We start from the raw sequence: 21,102 nt of genomic DNA on the forward strand, positions 1-21,102 counted from the left end.
AATGGATTTGGAAGTAAAGGATTGTCTTTGACAACAATAATAATAGTTAGAGTTCATAGAGTTACATAGAGTTACATAGAGAACACTTGAGGAAGTGGTTTCTGTTAAGGAGGCTATGATGAACAAGTGAACAAACTTGGAAGAGGATTGAATATGGATTTCAATCGATAGAGTTGTTTAGAATAAGTCTTTGCGACAAGATTATATATATGAAGAGACATCTTGTTTATATTCTTTTAGAAGTACAAGTGTTAAGTTTGAGGATGGAATAGAAATAAGGCGTCTAGGAATTAAATGGTAACAACCAAGAAAATGGTCAAATGAATTCTTATGAACAAATATATAAGCATTGTATTTTCAAGGCGAAGATATGGAAGAGTTAACGTGAACGATTCTTGAACTTTAAAAATTTCTTGAATTAATAGAAAATGGTACACTTCAATGGATGAGGATTGCTTAATCGGGAATTTGGGATTTTATTTGGAGGAAGTTTAATGTCGAACTCGATAGAGGAAATCCTGACATGGTGATTATTCTATGAGAGTCTTGGTGAGCCACGAATGATTTATATAAAAGAAACATCAAATAAAGGAAAGCTTGTGACTTGTTGAAACTTTATAGAGTTAAGGTGCTAAATTGCGAGAAGCAAATTATGGAATTTAAAGATTTAGAATGAATATGGGCATTGTTATAGAGAAAAGGACAAAAGTTTATCGGCTGATGAGAAATTAAGGGAGCTGAGAGTAAAATTGTCATGAATTTTTAAAAAGAAGTTGCATCGCTTAGGGAAGCGTTTGTATAGGCGTGATTGATTAAAGGATAAGGGTGAAGGTAGGAGGTTGTGTAGGAATTTTAAGGAGCTGAACAAGGTGCTAATAATACATGAGTAATTTCTACCAAAGATGCGCACTTGGTTTATCAATGGGAAAGAATAATGATAGTTTTGAGGATGTAACGAGGTTGAACATTAGTAGAACAATGAGTTAAGATTAATATCGTGTTTTTTGAGTCGGTGATTACATTTCCATTGTTATGATTTGAGTAATCGAGTATCTTTATTCTTGGAATAAATTCACAGAGTTTATCAAGGACATTTTATACGTTTTGGATATGGAACATAATGCTAGGGATATAGACAGTTGTGTGGGTTTTGAATGGAGAAAGCGGAATTTCAAATGGTACTTGTTGCGAAAAGGAAGGCACAAATTTAGACCAAGGAAAGATGAAAGCTGTTAAGGATTAACCTACACTTTTATGGGTGTTTGGGATTCAAATTTCTTGGTTCAGTATGTCACGATTGGAAGTAGAGAGGGATTACATAACGAAAGGTTCTTGGTGTGATATTTAAAATCTCACGAGGATCACAAGAATGAAAAAGTGTACTTTTGTGAAAGAAAGATACTAACAAAATTAATTGAAATGGTTAGAGCCATTAAGGAATACTAGTTGGACATTCAATATCACGAAGGGAAGTCCTACGCAGTTGGGGTTGTCGCAGTCTGAAGTTGAGTCTACAGTGAATACAATGATTGTAACTTGGAATTTGTGTAAGAAATGAAAAGGTTAAAGCTTGAAATAGTGGATAAAGAGATCATTAGAGAATTGCTGCGAAATTTGGTAAAGGAAGAGATCTTTGCTTAATTGGAGGAGATAAAGGAAAGCTAATTTCGTGTGTTGAAGTCGGTCAGCATTATGAAAAGTTAATCAAGGAAGGGTAACAGTAATATTAATGAATATGGAACCTTGGTATAATAAAGCAGGTGGTAAATGTGATGAAGTTAAAGATAAATCTCATGGATGAAGGACACAACTCATTATATTTTAGTGCACCTACAAGGAGAAGCTAGAAGTGTATGAAAAGTTGAGAAAGTGTATTGGCAACCTTGAATTATTAATGAACTAGAAATTTTTTGATCAAACATTGGATTTGGCAAGAAGTAAAGATTGAGTATAAGAGAATGTTATACATCCACTCGAGATATGAGTACAGGATAGGATTTGCATCTCAATGGATTTGAATGCATATTGATTTACTTTTAAAAAAAGGGGGGGATGATGAAGTTCAATTGCAGTGGATGAATTTGTAGGAAGTTATGTCAAGAAGGTGATGAAGCTCCATGGAGCACCTACAAATGTTGTCATAAACGACATAACTCTTTTTGAAATTTTGAAGAAGTGTGCAAAGAATATTGGGTGAACGTTAGGAAATACATATCGTGAGAAGACATATTAAGGGCCTTTGTAATGGATTTTCACGGAGATTGAAGAGGCATTTTGGTCTTACTTGAATTATTCTAATAACAGACACTGCGCTAGAAGCATAGACATGATAAAATTTGAAAATTATCATGAGAAGAAGTCAAATGTGTTGAGTAACTGTAGGGAATATTTCAAGCCATCCCACACTTGAGCCCCACAGTGATCATACACTTCAGCATGGTGGCGTCCAAACACTAGTGGAAAAAATCTCATTCGTAACAGCCTATTTGTAACGGGCAAAGCTTTGCCCGTTACGATTAAGATATTCGTAACGGACAAAATAGTGTCCGTTACGAATACTTATTTATTCGTAACGGGCAAAATAGTGTCTGTTACGAATACTTATTTATTCGTAACGGGCAAAATAGTGTCCGTTACGAATATAATGTATTCGTAACGGACACTATTTTGCCCGTTATGAATAAATAAGTATTCGTAACGGACAATATTTTGCCCGTTACGAATACTATATTACATAGATGCCCAAACTTGGCCCAAATAATGAGAGGAGCCCAATACTTTCTTTTTAGGGTTTCACCTCTCTTTCTCATCAGTTTCTCACTCCCTCTCTCTCTCTCTCATCAATCGCTCACTCCCTCTCTCTCTCCTCTCCTCTCCTCTCCTCCCCGTCATTCACCTCTCCTCTCCTTCCCTCCCATCTCCAATACTTGAGTAGCGATTATGTTCATCTTGAGACAAGCAACTTGACCGGCGGCTTCATATAAGAGCTCCCAAGCGGCGTCGTTTTGGGCGGAGGTGTAACCGGCGGTGACAGAACTCTTGCTCAAAAACCCACTCCGGTTCGACTAGGGTCCGAACCCGGTTAGCGTCGATAATGGCGACGTTGAGAACAACCAAGCCCGTAGGCTTCTTCATCTTTAGATCTAAGTCATTGAACGAACTGATGCTAGGTAAGATTTTTGTCTTTGTAATCATCGAATATTAAGGTGGAAGATTTATCAATTTGAATGTGGTAAACGATGATTGTTTGAGTTGATTCAACTTTATTTTTTGAAATTTATGTTGTTTTTAATTGATTTAAGTTTCTGGATACTGGATTTTTGGGATATTTTATGCTGAAATTTTGCAATTTAGGGTTTAATTTTAATTTAATGGTGAAGAAGTTAACAATTTTCCCCAATTTGATTTTGAACAGAAGGAAAGAAAGCGAAATTGACATGGAATAATGTCAAGAAAGGTATTGATTTGATTTAATTGAATTTGATTTGGCTTTTGAACATCTATCGGGGATCATCCCTAATTTCTAGTATGTTTGATTGAATTTGGCTTTTGAACCTTGGAATTTATTAATTTTAGGGTTTTTTGAATAATAATATGAGTCAAATGTTTATATTATACTGCGTTATATTTGTTTATTATAGTGTATTAGTAGTGCATAATGGACCAATAAATTGTTGTATCGCCTTATGAAATTGGTTAAATTGCCTTGTGAAATTGGTTAAATTATTCTGTTTTATATTTGTCTCCTACTTGTTGTTGTCCAAGCCTGCTAAGGGTGACTTAACTTGTATCTCAAACAAATAAATTTATGTCGCCTAATAAAGATGTTTGGCTGACTTAATTAGTTGTTCTTTGCATGCAGACAAGCTTGTGGTCTCCACTTCCTGCTCACTTCTTCACACTATTGTTGATCTTGTTAACGAGACTTAAAGCTTGATGATGAAATCAAGTCATGGCTTGCATTTGCTGCACAGAAAGTTGTTGAAGTTAACGCTTTGGCCAAGGCATTGTCTGGTTAGAAGGATGAGGTAACCCCAATGCTACTACATTTTGCTTGCCATAAGTTTTTCTTATTTCTTTTTTTATTTATTATTAACACTTACTTTTTATATAGTTTTGTGACAATTACTTTGGTTGTGAATATCATATTAGATCCTCAGAAACTGGGATTATAATAAAACTCTGTTCAAATAGATTGTTTTGATTGTGGCTCAATTTCTCATATATTTATTTGTGTTATTGTGTATTCAGGCAAGAGACTTGCTACCAAATTGCTTTGGCCATCAAGGATGAGGTTAAGGATCTTGAGAAGGCTGGTATCAATGTTATCCAAATTGACGAGGTTGCTTTGAGAGAAGGTTTGCCACTCAAGAAGTCTTAGCACGGTAGCTACTTGAAGTGGGTCGTCCACTCCTTCCATATCACCAATGTTGGAGTCCAAGACCCAGGTAACGTTTTCTACATTGTGACTCGTGTTGCTGAATTTTGGGTGAGGAAGTTCTTGTGCTATAAAAATGAATTTTAATGCTCATCTCTGTATTTCTGCTTAAATGATTGAATTTATTTCTTGTACAGTTAATTTCCCACTTATATTTCAAATAATTGAGCTCAAAATGTAAGATATTGTAGCAATTTGAGTAACCCCATTATGTATGGTTGTGAATATATGAATGAGAATGGATGAAAAAAGAAGCATTTTGCTGTTTTCTGGCTTTTTGGATTTTGAAATTGAAATGTACAGGCTTAACCTCGTTCCATCTTATAAAATAGATGGGCCATGACGCTCAGACGGGGAGGTGGGGATTAGTAGCTAGGCATACTATACCCCTTTCTTAGTTCTTGTGCTATGAAAATGAATTTCAATGCTACTTGAGAAATTATCAGTTAACAAACCTGGACTGGAAAAACCAAATTAGTTTTCTGGTTCCCATCCTATGTTTTTTACAGTTAGCTAGTAAAATTCTTCTGATTTTAGCTCACTATATGTGTTCATATTGTGGTCTTCCTATTAAAAATATCACTGTCGTGTGTCTAACAAAAACATAATTATGCTGAAGATTTCCCCATTGCCCAGGAATTTACACTAATGAGCAAGTCGAAGCAAGGAAGAAAGTGGTTAATGTTGTTCACACAAAGGGTGCATTCATCTTCTATCAGTTGGTCGAGCCTCGCATACAAATTAACTATTCACTCTATATAGTTATAAATTTTCATGTTGTATTAAGGACTATTATTTATATAGTAGCTTTTGACTCATGTTAGGGAGTTGTTGTAAAAATGTATCTTTGATTTTATAATTAATTAAATTTTACATTTATTATTATTGAATATTGATAATAGTAATTAAAATTTGGCATCATAAAATGTTATCAGGTTAGTAGTGTAGCAGGTATCACCTGCTGCATTTTTTTTTAAATTTGGGTTCAATTGTATTTGTAACGGACAGTTTGACTGCCCGTTACAAATAACGGGTTATTCGTAACGGGCAGTCAAACTGTCTGTTACAAATAACGGGTTATTCGTAACAGGCAGTCAAACTGTCCGTTACAAATAACATGTTATTCGTAACGGGTAGTCAACCTGTTATTTGTAACGGGCACTGCCCGTTCCGAATAACATAACCTATCCGTAACGGCAGCATACGTAACGCCCGCTGCCTGTTACGGATAGGCTATTTTTGCCCGTTACGGATAACTATTTTTCCACTAGTGAAAGGGAAGGAAGCTAGAGCAAAAGAGTCGCCGACAAGTTTTAGGAAGATTACACCCCTTAACGATCAAGGAGTCGTTAACTCAAATAGGTCTGGAACCATGACTGGAAATTCGGGGATGAAGGTAGAAATCCAACCTAAAAGAGATTGAACCTGCCCTAATAATAGGCCTTTACTTTATTCTTCTCGTATTCATGTGCGCTTTCTAACTAATATACAATCAATAGGTTAACCCTAAACTTGTTTAATCTATGTTGGTTGAATATTAATGCACAAACAAATCTATTACTAGCGATCACTTGAATTATAATCATATAAACCCTAAAAAAAATTATTAATTATCTTATTAAGCGTGATTACAAGTATAGATTCCCTTTAAACATGCATAAAAGGCGTGATCACGCAATAACAATAATAAACATCAAGCAACATCATAAAAATATTGAATAATCATAATAATAACAATTATAGGAGTAGTCATGTTAAAGCATAATATTAATAGCAAGATCCTAGGCATGATACTAATAAGATTAATAACAACCCCTAGCATGTCACTAAACAATAAAAATCAAAGCTTTACCCCTAACATGACACTAACATGATATAAGGAAAAACATAGGAAGCATCATAATAATCATAATTGATATTAGAAATTTAATTAATCCTAAACATGATACTAGGAAGCAATAAAACATCCTAACATGATACTAAAAATCAATAAAACATCCTAAGCATAATTTCTATATCAAAACAGCAATAAAAAAATTAAAGTACTTACTTCGATGCCTCGTAACTCTTTCTAATAACAAAATACACACGTTAGTAACTTCAAGGAAAAAAATAATAATTAAAACAATTAAATTAAATAGTTGAAATAGACATTAGGGACCAAACCCTCAGAAATATCAAACCTTTCACGTCTAGGGTGAAGGCAACTTTGAACTTGGCTAGATATTTCTAAAGCTGACGTTTGAGGAATTTTGAGAGAGGGAAGGTTTAGAAAAAGAAAAGAGAGAAAGAAAGCTTTTAGCTTTTAGAGAGAGAATTAGAGAGTTCTAGGTGTTCATAGATGTAGATGATTTGAAAACAAGGAGATACGACCCCTATTTATAAGAAAAATATCACGGAATCAAAGAAAATCATATTCGGAATAAAACTCCTCATGTCGCAAACGACAGAAGCCAGCGCAAAACGACGAGCTCGTCGCCAGGCGACAAAGGTCAGCGCCTGGCGACGACTCTGTCGTTTTGCGCTGGTCCAAAAGTCAACGCGCTTTTCCACGCGTAATTACCTTTAACACCAGTTGCAGGTAATTAAGCGTCCGAGCACTTTGCGAAATAAGATTTATAAAACATTCTTTTAAAATAATAGTTAATAGGCCCTCCTCTAGATCATCGGGCCACCTTTAAAAATCATTGGGCCTAATTTAATATAATTCATAACTTCCTCCTAAGTCATCGGAATTGGGCCTATAATATATCATTAGAAAGCTCGTTTTGAGCCCAATCCAACTACACTATTATTGGACCCTTATTATGGATCAAACCAAATTGGACAGGATATTTTTCATAAAATAGGAGTAAGAAAAGAAATATTTTTGGTAAACAGAAAGAGAAATATTTTAATAAAACAGCCTCATCATTATACTTTCCACACTATTACCTCGTCTGATAATCAAATGACGTGAAAGGTATTATCACTGGGTTTGGTTTTTGGTAGACACATTTGGGTGTCTACAGAAGCCCCCACTTTGACTGAGTTTTGAGAAACGCAAATTTCAAAAACAAAAGTCAAAGTAACGATAGGGACGGAGAATGATTCAGAACGTTCTGCATACCTAAATCATTCTTGTAACGAACGCCGATACCTGAAAACTAGCATTAGTTAAAACAGATAAGAGAGTTAAGAAACGCGTATCTTGCACCGTCGAGCACACGTCACTATAGGTAACCGATTTGTTGCTGCATTTGTTGTTGAGACAACCTTCCACAATCTAGGGAACTCCATCATGCTGCTTTGCCGCTGCTGATGTTCACTCGTCTCTGAACAATGAGCTTTCGTTTGTTTGACTATCTCCCTCAAGCTAGGGGATACTACCTGAAGACTGCTACGTTCGTAACTGCCTCCAATTTCCGCTGTGATAGTCTTCTACAAGCCAAAAAACACTATTGAAGATTATTTTATCCGAAACGATGTTATATCGCCTTGTGACCATTTTCATCAAGCCAGGGAACATGATCGAAGATTGCTTCGCCCGAAGCCATCCTCAATTATTGCGATAATATTCCGAAGAAAATTACCGAAGATCAACGCCCGTCGATCTTTAAAGCTCGCTTGAACTTTGATGTCATGACATTTGCTGAATTTTCCGCGGTGCTAGTATGTCAACGCTTTTGCTGCTTGTGAACCATTATGTCGGTGCCTTTGCTGTTTATGAACCATTATGTCGGTGCCTCCGTGATAAGCCAATATTTAAGCGCTTTAAGCTAAGTGAGACGATCTTTTAGCAGGTCGATTACTCAATGTAATTGTTATCGAACCGATTACTTAATCATGTCAAATTGCTTACATGGGCTAACTGGCGTACCAAGGAGCCCGAAATTGCCACATAAGGTCCACATAATCATTTATGAGGTCCACGTGTTCTGTTGCCATACCAGCGCAAGCTGAAAATCATCAACGCCACATTTTTCCTCCGTCACCTAGCGACGAAGGCCAGCGCTTGGCGACAAAGTTATCGTTCGGCGACGGGGTTGGGTTTTCGAAATAAAACCCCTTTCTTCCCTATTTGTCGTGAAAGCTGCTGCTGCTGCCATTTGCGTTCGCTCGGGACTTCAAAACACTCATTCTCGCTCGTTTGCGCACCCAATTCACTTCAATTTGTTGCAAACCAAAGCTTGTTTCATCTAATTTCCGAATCCATTTAAGTTTTTCTCAAACTTAAACCAATTTTTGCTGAATTCAGAGATGTTTCTTGTGTAGGTATTCGAAAACTTCAAACCCATATTGTTTAATTCACTTTATTTATGGATTTTTATGCCTTAAAATTGCAGGATTATGTTTCTATATCATGTTTAGAGTGTTTTGAGACTTGTTTCACTCGATTTGGTGAAGAAACAAGCAATTCGCCATTGTTGACCCTCTTGAGTTCGTGAGAACAATGTGGACTGTTCTTCGTGTTTTTTCTTGCCATTTTTATCAAAATTTGTCACAATATTTATCATAACATTGCAAGAAATTGTTTGATCGCTAATATTTGCTATTTATGCTCAAATTGAAATCGTGCTCTGTTTTAGTACTACGTACTCTGTTTTTGCGAACATAGTATCATACGGCTAGGCGAACCTTTGATACTATAGAACCTTAATTTTCTAGTTTTTTTACATAACATAGCATGGCAAGATAACGAGGCTTGGGTTCTCGTCCTCGTTCTAGGGAGACTCGCCAGGAGGACGACCCCGTAGGCACCTCCTCTTCTCTTAGGGAGTTTCTAGGGTGGGATGAGACACTCTATATTTCATGTCGTTGTTCCATATATCAGAGCGCGTTCGTCGAGTGATCCTTAGCGGGAGGCTCCGTAGCCATGGTTCAGGCAACACGACCATCGGCTCACTGTACGACACCTATTTTCGCAACGACATCGGTTTGCGCCTACTGTGGGAGTCATGTGGTTTGAGTTCATTATTGCGAGCCACCCGAGCTACGTACTCTTTCGGACAGAGTCAACACGTAGTCCGAGCTTTGATGGAGTTCTTTTAAGACACCACCAAAACTTTTCACATTCCTTGGGGTGAGCTGACCGTTACCCTTACTGACTCAGTCTCATTACGGGATTAGAGTTAACTTCTGTCCATCTTCCTTTTAATAGCGATATCACCGTCTTCTCTCCGGAGGTGCTTGAGCTGTTGGACCCCATAACTATTCGGGCTCGTGCCGAGGCTGACCCAACTCAACTCAGCACTAGATGCATCCGCCGGAGCACGCTTGTTATAGCTTTTCAGCATCATGCTACCACCCCAGAGCAGCAGGTGCGCATTTTTGCTCTGATCCTATTGTTAGGGGCCTTCTCTCCTGACAGAAATAGTCGAGTGCTGCTCTACTACCTACCTGCTATTCGCGGCCTTGATTTAGTTGGGTCGTATGATTGGGCCAGCTTAGCCTATGTAATAACCCATATTTTTATACGTATTTTATTTAAAATATGTATTTTATAAGGGTATTTAAATAATTTTAGTGTTTTAATTACGATGTTTTAATTATTTATCCCATGTAAGTTGGGAATATTTTACTAATGGAAAGTTGGTTTAATTAATTATTTAATAGAAGTTGGGGTTTTATTTTAAGAAATTATGATTTTAACAAGTTTTTGTAGGGAAGGGATTAGGAAAAAACTAAAGGTGGAAAGGTTAGGGTAAAAAGAGGTGATAGAGAAGGAGTATAAATATCCCTCTTATGAGGCAATTCAACTTTGCCCAGAGTAGAGAAAACCCAAGGTAAACTTCTCTCCCTTTTCTCTTTATTTTCTTCTTTCTTTTTCTTTTTCTCTCTCCTTCCCTTCCCCTTCTTGCTTGCGCACCACCACCACCGGCAACCACCACCACCAGTGGGCCGCCAACCACCAGCAGCAGCGGCGACCATCGGCGCTGGCACCAGCCGGCAGTGGCGCCAGCCTCCTGTCGGCAGTCACATCTTTTCAAAAAAAAAAAAAAGTTTAAAAAATCAAATCTTTCTTACCCAAATCTAATCTATGCTTTAATATAATTGTAAATTATGAGTTTGGAGATTTAATTTTGATGTTTCGTTATTGTAATTATGATAATTAATTTTCAGATTTTGGTTTTTAATTAAAAAGCCCCAATTTTTAAAACCCTAGGTTCTTTATTTATGTATTATTGAAGGATTATGATGTATAATGGGGTAGACCATTGTTTTAAGTGATTTAAAGCTTAATTACAGCAAGTTTTAATTATAATAAAGTGCTGGAATTTTATGTAGAACAGTTAATATTATGTTTCTTGAAGAAATTTTTATTACCCATTAATTGGGACTTAATTATGGTGTTTTAAATATAATTTCAGCTTACTTTAATTGAATTATGAGGGGTTTTAAAATAGTATATATTGCTGGAAGGTACGTACGCGTACTTAGCATATTTTTGGTGATGTAGTATTATGCTAGACTTGATTTAATTAATCCTAAATAGTATCATGCTAAGATTTACGATTGGAAATTGTGGATTATTGATATTGGTGATTAAATTAGAAAGTATGATTTACTTGAGATGGGTTAATAGTTGAAAAATCAATGTTTGGCATGTTGTGTATGAACCACACTTTTATTTATGTCATGTTAGAATGCATGATTAATTAAACTACATGTTTAATTATGTTAGGAATATTGAAAAAGAATTTTATTATGGTTCAAATACTTTTTATTGATGCTTTAAGCATGAGGAAGGAGCTATATAAGTGTCTATGTACAAAAGGAATAAATTGTATGTTGGTGCCTTTGTGCACTTAAGGTGTTTTTAACACCGAAGGATAGGATTTTTGGCGCATTATGCGTTTAAGGTGTCTTTGACACTGAGATAGAATTAAAAAGGGTTCAACATTAAATAATATGTGGTCAATAATTATTCTAGAATTAATTTGGTATGTTTGGTTGATTGAATAATTATTGTTGATTGTTTTATTATGCTTTGAGAGTCATCAACAAGTCTAATAAAAAGTAAATAACGTAAAGTGAAAGAGATTACGCACCAAAGCTCTTGGAACGTATATACCTTGAGTGTGAACAATGGGGGGAGTTATGGGGTTTTATATTTAACCATAACTTCTAATGGAGTACAGGACGTTGTACATTCCTTTTTAATTATTATTATGCGCAGGAATTCCGCCACCTTTGAGTGGTTTTGTCGCTGGCACGGTTAGCTCCCGTGTCAGTTAACCTCATTTTATTTGGGGGATGATAGTTAGAAACCCGTTCGATGCGTAATCAACGCTAAATGAATTATTTAGTGTCTAGTCATTGTGTTTTGTTGATTGATGTGTGTGCTTGTAAATAGGTGCGATGAGGTAAGTGTGTTGATAGGTGAAAGCATGTTAGTGAGTTTAATTTACGCTTATGTACTCAGCTTTGTTGATTGTTTGTGTTGTGTGTTTTGCCATGTGATAAACTTTACGCTTATGGCCCTCTGATGACCCATTTTTAATGGAGAGTAGTGGACACAAGTAGAGATAAACTTTTCAGGTATTGAAGCAAAATCATGATGGGGCATGAGAGAAGAGTGAATCTTTCTAGCTTTCATTAGGTTACGATGTGTTTTATGTTTTATTTATTTATTACATATTTTATGTGGACTAACACAAAGGTTTGGTTTTTGGAACGGTTTTGAATTAGGGCCTTTAATGGTTCCAAGTTGTAGTTTGATTTTATTTGACTTTGTTTTTTTGGTTTTAAACCTTACTTTCGTTTGGTTGACTTTTGAGTTGACTTGTTTAAACGGTTTTTAATTCTGAGTCTTCCGCTGTGTATCTTTGATAATTGCCTTAGCCGTTTTTACGGTGGCGGTAATGTCTTAGATATTCCTAAATCGTATTTTAAAGAGTGGAATGGGTATTTAAAGGAAAGGAATTTCTAGGGTGTTACAAAGTGGTATTAGAGCCTAAGTTGAGATTTTAAATTACCACTAACCCGAAAACGTTTTTCTTACTGTGATTTAAACTTGGCCAAGTGTTAATTTAATTATGCAACATTATTTGTTCCGATTTTATTTTTTTATACATATGTATATATTTTTTTAAAGCGGCCGAAATTTTTTTTAATTATTTATTTATTTTATTTGATCCGATATTTTTTTAAGGGACACTCGAATTTTTTTTAGTGTCGAAAATTTATTTCCTTTTTTTTGTAGGGCCGAAATTTTGGCCCTCTTCTCATTAAATTCGATTTTTTTTAAAAGGGTAAAAATATTATTTTTTAAGTATTGTAGGGAGCAAGGATTGAGGTAAGAATTATGTGTTTAAATCTTTTATTAACATGTTGGTGAGCTTGGGTAGGAAAAAAAAAGGGCATATAGGCTAGAATTTAATTTATTCCCTATGTGCATAATTTTATTTTGAGTGTTCAAGCATGTTGGTTGACTAGATGTTTGTTGATGAAAGGATGAAATATGTGTATTATTCTATGTGACCCTTCGAAATTGTATGATTGAACACCGAACTTAATTTCCTACAAGACTATATTATTTATTTTATTTTATTTCTTTTGGAAAGGGAATTCTTTTCTAAGCCTTTTCTCTGCAGGATGCCAATCTTTCCTAGCAAATTTACACAAATGGGATCTCTTGTAAAGAAACATAATGAACACCCCTACGACTTTGTAGAAAAGATAAGATACTTTTGTTCCTACATGAGCAATGTCTTATGAGACAGAGTTTATGACACCCCTGATCGTATTTCGGCTATGATTGTCCATTGTCTTCCAGAGGAGCCCCCTTACATTGCTGTTAAAAAGAGATTTTCTGATTTTTGCCTTCCAAGAGACGTTCCGAATTACCATAAATACAAAGACTATTATGGCCAGTGGTATCCAGATTATATTTTCTTAACTAAATATCTCGTAAGAGTGGAGAAAGCTCATTGTCAACACTTAAATCTTCCCTACCCTTACTATTACTACGATAACCCAGTAGGGAACAATCTTTCTTTCAATCAACAATCAGGAAATTCTTCTTCTTCGTTAGGGGGTGGTCAGGCAGAAAATGGAGAGCAACAAGAGGGAGATAGTTCACTTATGGAGATTTCTGATCCTAATCCACCTCCAACTCCAATAATAATAGACATTTCATCGGATGAGGAGGAAGAAGGGGAGTTTGTACAAGTAGAACCTTAACCTAAGTCACCTGAACCAATGGAAGAGTAAAATGATTCTGATTTCCATCTTTCAAGCTGCAAACAATCCACTGACAAAAGGGACAACGTTCGAATGGATTAGATTTTAAAACTTTCCTCGTCACGAATTCATAGTCTTTAATTTAATTATTATTATTTCAGTTTTAAATCAATAAGTGGCATGACCACACAAGTTTCTAGAAAACAATTTTTATTTTATTAATTTCAGTCTAGTTTAATTAATAAGACCTTATTTATTTCCTTGTCAAAATTTCTTTTTAAATAAATAAATTCATTTGTTTTCCAAATCTCCCATTTCACATCACTATTCCAATGACCAAAATTCCAAGAAACTTAATCCCAACGAATATTTCTAAGCTATGGACATCTATGGGAATTATTTTTTTTTTTATCTATGTGATGCTTTATTAAATGTATGGTTGGTTAGCAATCAATAATTGATTGATAAAGCTACAAATTAAGAGAATTCTTACCTTTCGCTATCCAAAATTGTTAGCTTCAAATTTTACTGTGAATGTTTAAAGAGTGCTAAGTAATAGATGAGTGTATGTCTTGAGAGCTAAACATAGCCATTTCTAATATAAACCCTTTTCCTCAATTCAGGAGAAGCAAAATGGCAGGGGGAAGAGGTTCTGGTAATGGTGGAAACGATTTGAATGAAGTAGTAAGGCAATTGGCAGCAGTTGCCCAACAATTGGCAAGAAACTCAACTAGTAATGGGGATGCTCAAGGAGAGCTCTTTAAGAAGGTGGCACAAAGTAAGCCACCAACATATCAAAGCGAGCCTGACCCTATTATATTGGAAAACTTGTTGAGGGAATTTGAGAAACTATTTGGAGCTGTGGGATGCCCTGAAAACTCAAAAGTGAGTTGTGCTACTTACTATCCGAGGGGTGAAGCTGACCTTTGGTGGCAACAAAACGAGACTACCGTTAGAGCGCTACCTGGGTTCAACTGGACCAAATTCCAAGAGAAAGTAAGAGACAAGTTTTATCCTAGCTTTTTGCGGAAGCAGAAAGCTGAGGAATTCTCAAACCTTAAGATGGAGAAGATGTCAGTTACGGAATACTATACCAAGTTTATTCAGTTGTCCCTTTTTGCTGAAGGGTCTGTCTCTACGGAAAAAGCAAAAGCTAGGATGTTTGATAGTGGCTTAACTACTAATTTGCAGTTAAAGCTGTGCGGGCAAGTATTTGAGATCCTAGATGAAGTATATGGAAGGGTCGCACACCTTTATGCCTTAGAAGAAAAGAAGAAGAAGGAGTTAGCTGAAATAGAACGAAGAGAGAAGAGGAAGGAAGTGGGGCAGGTTTCTGGAAACCAACAGGGAAACCAGAATGGTTTTAAGAAGCAGAAGTACCACTATAACAATAACTTTCACAATAATAATAACTTCCAGGGTAATAACCGTCAAGGAAACTGTAACAACAATGGAGGGGCTAGAAACAATAACCAGGGGAATAACAAGAATGGGAGAATTTATTTGGTCGCCTGTCGTGTTTGTAATAAACTTGGGCATAGGGAATATGAGTGTTTCTCCAAGAATAGCAATGGGAACAGGGAAAACAACAATAATTCAGGAAGAAACAAGAGGAATTTCTAAGGGAACAACAACAACTTTACTAGGAAAAAGGGAGTGCAACGGAATGGGTCGAAGAACAGTAACACCACCAGTGGAAATAGCCAACAGTAGGGTGGAACTGCAGGGAAACTGAATGTTCTAAGTAAGCATGAGGCGGATGCCACGAAAGATGTTATCACTGGTACTTTTTCTATTAACTCTACTCCTGTTAAAGTATTGTTTGATTCTGGTGCAACTTTTTCTTTTGTTTCTAAGGGTATTGTTTCAAAACTTAAAGACTGTTTAAAGACAGTAGAAGTAGTAGATTTACCCATAACCACTCCGACAGGTGGGGTAGTGAAATGTACCAAAACCTTTAGAAATGTTCCTTTAGAAATAGTAGGAAAGATATTCCCGTCAAAACCTATTGAGTTTGGGCTGAGCGACTTTGATCTTATTCTAGGAATGGACTGGTTGAGTAAGTATAATGCTGAGATTAGTTGTAGATCACAAAAAGTGAAGATGGTCACAAGCGGAAATGAATCAGTGACTTAATGGATGAATGGTAAAACCAAGTTCCCAAGGGTAATATCAGTGCTAAAATTAGCAAAATACATGAAGAAGGGACATCCAGTTTATTTCTGTAGTGTTAGGAATATGAACCATGAACAAGTGACAAATCCAGATAACATAGAAGTGGTCAACGAATTCCTGGATGTATTTCCGGAGGAGATCCCTAGAATGCCACCTAAGAGGGAAATCGACTTTACCATAGATTTAGTTCCCGAAACAGCCCCAATATCCAAGGCACCATATCGTATGGCACCTGCAGAAATGAGTGAATTAAAGGAGCAATTGCAAGATTTATTGGACACGGGATACATTAGACCAAGTGCTTCTCCTTGGGGAGCACCAGTTCTATTCGTGAAAAAGAAGGATGGAAGTATGAGGTTGTGCATTGACTACAGGGAACCATAAAGATTAAGTATCCCTTACCAAGAATCGATGATTTTTTTTACCAACTAAAGGGTGCCATAATGTTTTCAAAGATCGACTTGAGAACTGGGTATCACCAATTAAGGATTTCCGACGAAGACATTCCTAAAACCGCATTTAGGACAAGATATGGACACTACGAGTTTACAGTTATGCCTTTTGGATTGACTAATGCTCCAGCAATCTTTATGAATTTGATGAGTATGGTATTTCATCAATTTATGGATAAGTTTGTAGTCATGTTCATAGATGACATATTGGTGTACTCAAAGAGTAAGGAAGAGCACGCAGAACACCTAAGGGCAATTGTGCTAACACTAAGAGAAAACCACCTCTACGAAAAATTCTCTAAGTGTGAGTTTTGGTTGGAAAAGGTAGCCTTCTTGGGACATTTCGTGTCCAAGGACGAAGTAGAGGTAGATCCAGCCAAAATAGAAGCTGTTAAGAGTTAGCCTACACCCAAGACAATATCTGACGTGCGAAGTTTCTTAGGTTTAGCAGGGTATTATAGGCATTTTGTCAAGGATTTTTCCAAGATTGTTAATCCTATGACCACCTTGATGAAGAGGGACAAGAAGTTTGAGTGGGACAATAAATGTGAAGGAGCGTTCCAACTCTTGAAACACAAACTAATTACAGCACCAGTACTTACACTTCCGGATGATAGTGGACTGTATGATGTGTACAGCGATGCATGAAAGAATGGTTTAGGGTGCGTGCTTATGAAAAATGGGAAGGTGATTGCATATGCATCGAGGCAGTTAAAGACCCACGAAGTAAACTATCCAACCCATGATTTGGAATTAGCTGCAATCATTTTTGCACTAAACATTTGGCGCCATTATTTGTATGGAGTGAAATGTAGAATTTACACAGACCATAAAAGCTTAAAGTACATTTTCACCCAAAAGTACTTGAACTCTCGTCAACGGAGATTGTTAGAGTATACGACAGATTATGATTTAGACATACAATACCATGAAGGGAAAGCGAATGTGGTTGCGGACGCTCTAAGTCGTAAAACTAGTCATGGAATCAACTCGTTAGTAGTGGCTAATGAATTATGTAGAGAAACGATGAAATTGAATCTAAAGGCTGTAGAATGGGGAGTACCAGCGGGTATTCTTGCGATTCTAAGCATCCAACCAACAATATTTGACGAGATTTGAGCCAACCAAGAGGGAGATGTAAAGTTGGATAGGTATCGCGAGAAAATTAAGCAGGGAAAAACTACAGACTTCAAGATTCACGAAGATGGGAGTTTGAGGTACAAAGATCGATGGTGCGTACCACAGAAATGTGAGGAAGTGAAGAGAAAGTTGATAGAAGAAGGCCACAATACACCTTACTTTGTACACCCGGGAGAAGACAAGCTATATTAGGATTTGAAGAAGATGTTTTAGTGGCCTATAATGAAAAATGAGGTTACAGAGTTTGTGGCAAAGTGTTTAACATGTCAAAAGGTGAAGATAGAGCATAGGAGACCTCTAGGGACTGTGCAATCATTAGAAATTCCAGGATGGAAGTGGGATTGAATTTCAATGGATTTTGTGACTTGCCTACCTAAGTCAAAGAGTGGAAATGATACCATTTGGGTAGTGGTGGATAGACTTACAAAATCAGCAGTGTTTATACCAATGAAAGAAACTTGGAAGATGGAGCACTTTGCGAAAGCTTACATCAAACATGTTGTGAGGTTACATGGGGTTCCAAAAGATATTGTATCTGACAGAGATTCCAGGTTTCTCTCAAAATTATGGAAAAGTGTACTAGAAAATTTTGGTACAATACTTAAGATGAGTACGACATTTCAACCTGCCACAGATGGGCAAACTGAGAGAACCATTCAAACCTTGGAGGACATGTTGAGAGCTTGCGTAATAGACTTCCAGGGAGGATGGGAAGACAATTTGGATTTATTGGAATTTTCCTACAATAATAGTTACCATGCGAGCATAGGAATGGCACCATTTGAGGCTTTGTATGGGAGGAAATGTCGTAGTCCAATTTGTTGGATTGACATTAGTGAAAGGGCCTCAAATGATTGAAGATACAGTTAAACAAGTAAGGGAAATTCAAGCTAAAATTTAAGCAGCTCAAGATCGCTAAAAGAGCTATGAAGACTCGAAGCGAAGGGAAGAAGAGTTCGAAATTGGTGATAAAGTGTTGTTCAAGGTGTCACCAATGAAAGGAGTGATGAGATTTGAAAAGAAAGGAAAGCTCAGTCCAAAATACATTGGTCCATATGAAATACTACAAAGAATAGGCAAAGTAGCTTATATGTTAGCCTTACCTATGGAGCTTAGTAAAGTACATGATGTATTTCATGAGTCCTGATTGCGAGGGTACATTCCTGATAAATCCCATGTGCTACAACCCAAAACCATTGAGTTAGATCAAAGCTTAACTTATGAAGAGAGATTTGTCAAGATTCATGACAGTAAAGTGCGTAGTAAACGCAATAAGAACGTTAACATTGTGAAAGTACTTTGGTCTAACCAAGAATATGAGGAAGCCACTTGGGAGGCAAAAGATGAAATGAAAAAGAAATACCCGAAGCTATTTCAGGTATGTTAAGTTACGGGGGCGTAACTCGTTTTCTTTAAGGGGGGTAGAATGCGATAGAATTTCGCGCTTTTTCCCTATATTTTACATATTTTTGGTGCTTTTTGCACAAATTCTATTAAGTATTTTAATTATTAGTGCTCTCAAAGAGACATAAAGGAGTAAAATAATGACAAAAAGTACAGCAATACTATACATAAAAAGGAAAAGTTTTGAATTTCGTTTCCCAAGTTTCAGGACAAAACTTTTTTTAAGGGGGTAGACTGTAATACCCCGTATTTTTATACGTATTTTATTTAAAATATGTATTTTATAAGGGTATTTAAATAATTTTAGTATTTTAATTATGATGTTTTAATTATTTATCCCATGTAAGTTGGGAATATTTTACTAAAGGAAAGTTTGTTTAATTAATTATTTAATAGAAGTTGGGGTTTTATTTTAAGAAATTATGATTTTAACAAGTTTTAGTAAGGAAGGGATTAGGAAAAACTAAAGGAGGAAAGCTTAGGGTAAAAAGGGGTGATAGAGAAGGGATATAAATATCCCTCTTATGAGCCAATTCAACTTTGCCCAGAGTGGAGAAAACCCAAGGTAAGCTTCTCTCGCTTTTCTCTTTATTTTCATCTTTCTTTTTCTTTTTCTCTCTCCTTCCCTTCCCCTTCTTGCTTGCGCACCACCACCACCGGTGGGCCGCCGACCACCAGCACCAACCGGCAGTAACGACGACCACCGGCGCTGGCAGCAGCCGGCAGTGGTCCCGACCTGCTGTAGGCAGTCACAGCTTTCGAAAAAAAAAGGTTTTAAAAATCAAATATTTCTTACCCAAATCTAATCTAGGCTTTAATCTAATTGTAAATTATGAGTTTGGAGGTTTAATTTTGATGTTTGGTTATTGTAATTATGATAATTAATTTTCAGATTTTGGTTTTTAGTTAAAAAGTCCAATTTTTGAAACCTTAGGTTCTTGATTTATGAGTTATTGAAGGATTATGATGTAAAATGGGGTAGACCTTTGTTTTAAGTGTTTTAAAGCTTAATCACATCAAGTTTTAATTTTAATAAAGTGCTAGAATTTTATGTAGAACACTTAATATTATGTTTCTTGAAGAAATTTTAATTACCCATTAATTGGGATTTAATTATGGTGTTTTAAATATAATTTCAACTTACTTTAATTGAATTATGAGGGGTAAAATAGTATATATTGCTGGAAATTTGTTTAGAGTGGATATTAATACTCTATTATGAATTTAATGTGTAGGAGACTTTGAAGTAAGCAATTTCTACTAGTCGTGGCAATTTTAAAATCGTACTCAAGGTACGTACGCGTACTTAGCATATTTTTGGTGATGTAGTATTATGCTAGACTTGATTTAATTAATCCTAAATAGTATCATGCTAAGATTTATGATTGGAAATTGTGGATTATTGATAGTGGTGATTAAATTAGAAAGTATGATTTATTTGAGATGGATTAATAGTTGGAAAATTAATGTTTGGCATGTTGTGTTTGAACCACACTTTAATTTATGGCATGTTAGAATGCATGAGTAATTAAACTACATGTTTTATTATGTTGGGAATATTGAAAAAGAATTTTATTATGGTTTAAATAATTTTTATTGATGCTTTAAGCATGAGGAAAGAGCTATATAAGTGTCTATGTACACAAGGAATAAATTGTATGTTGGTGCCTTTGTGCACTTAAGGTGTTTTAACACCGAGGGATAGGATTTTTGGCGCATTATGCGTTTAAGGTGTCTTTGACTCTGAGGTAGAATTAAAAAGGGTTCAACATTAAATAATATGTGGTCACTAATTATTCAAGAATTAATTTGGTATGTTTGGTTGATTGAATAATTATTGTGATTGTTTTATTATGCTTTGAGAGTCATCACCAAATCCAATAAAATGTAAATAACGTAAAGTGAAAGAGATTACACATCAAAACTCTTGGAACGTATATACCTTGAGTATGAACAATGGGGGGAGTTATGGGGTTTTATATTTAATCATAACTTCTAATGGAGTACCAGACGCTGTACATTCCTTTTTAATAACGGTTAGTTCCCGTGTCAATTAACCTCAATTTATTTGGGGGAGGATAGATGGAAACTCGTTCGATGTGTAATCAATGCTAAATGAATTATTTATTGTCTAGTCATTGTGTTTTGTTGATTGATGTGTGTGCTTGTAAACAGGTGCGATGAGGTAAGTGTGTTGATAGGTGAAAGCATGTTAGTGAGTTTAATTTACGCTTATGTACTCAGCTTTGCTGATTGTTTGTGTTGTGTGTTTTGCCATGTGATAAACTTTACGCTTATGGCCCTCTGATGACCCATTTTTAATGGAGA

General features: G+C 35.9%; 1 protein-coding gene and 1 long non-coding RNA gene across 3 annotated transcripts; both read left to right on the forward strand.

The window, feature by feature from the left end:
* Positions 1-2,757: 2,757 nt before the first annotated feature.
* On the forward strand, positions 2,758-5,364 carry LOC110694873. Of its 2 annotated transcripts, XR_002505958.1 has the most exons (5): positions 2,758-3,170; positions 3,416-3,457; positions 3,863-4,028; positions 4,252-4,448; positions 5,058-5,364. It is a non-coding gene; the product is annotated as an uncharacterized LOC110694873 (long non-coding RNA). The 2 variants fall into 2 exon arrangements; XR_002505959.1 differs by lacking the exons at positions 2,758-3,170; positions 3,416-3,457 and adding an exon at positions 3,725-3,775.
* An 8,872-nt stretch (positions 5,365-14,236) lies between these two features.
* On the forward strand, positions 14,237-15,739 carry LOC110694909. Its single transcript, XM_021872112.1, has 2 exons — positions 14,237-15,044; positions 15,420-15,739. Exons 1-2 carry the CDS (start codon positions 14,237-14,239, stop codon positions 15,737-15,739), a joined length of 1,128 nt encoding a protein of 375 aa, XP_021727804.1.
* Positions 15,740-21,102: the final 5,363 nt, after the last annotated feature.

This window comes from Chenopodium quinoa, unplaced genomic scaffold, assembly GCF_001683475.1.
Source record: "Chenopodium quinoa cultivar QQ74 unplaced genomic scaffold, ASM168347v1, whole genome shotgun sequence".
Classification (NCBI taxonomy): Eukaryota; Viridiplantae; Streptophyta; class Magnoliopsida; order Caryophyllales; family Amaranthaceae; genus Chenopodium; species Chenopodium quinoa.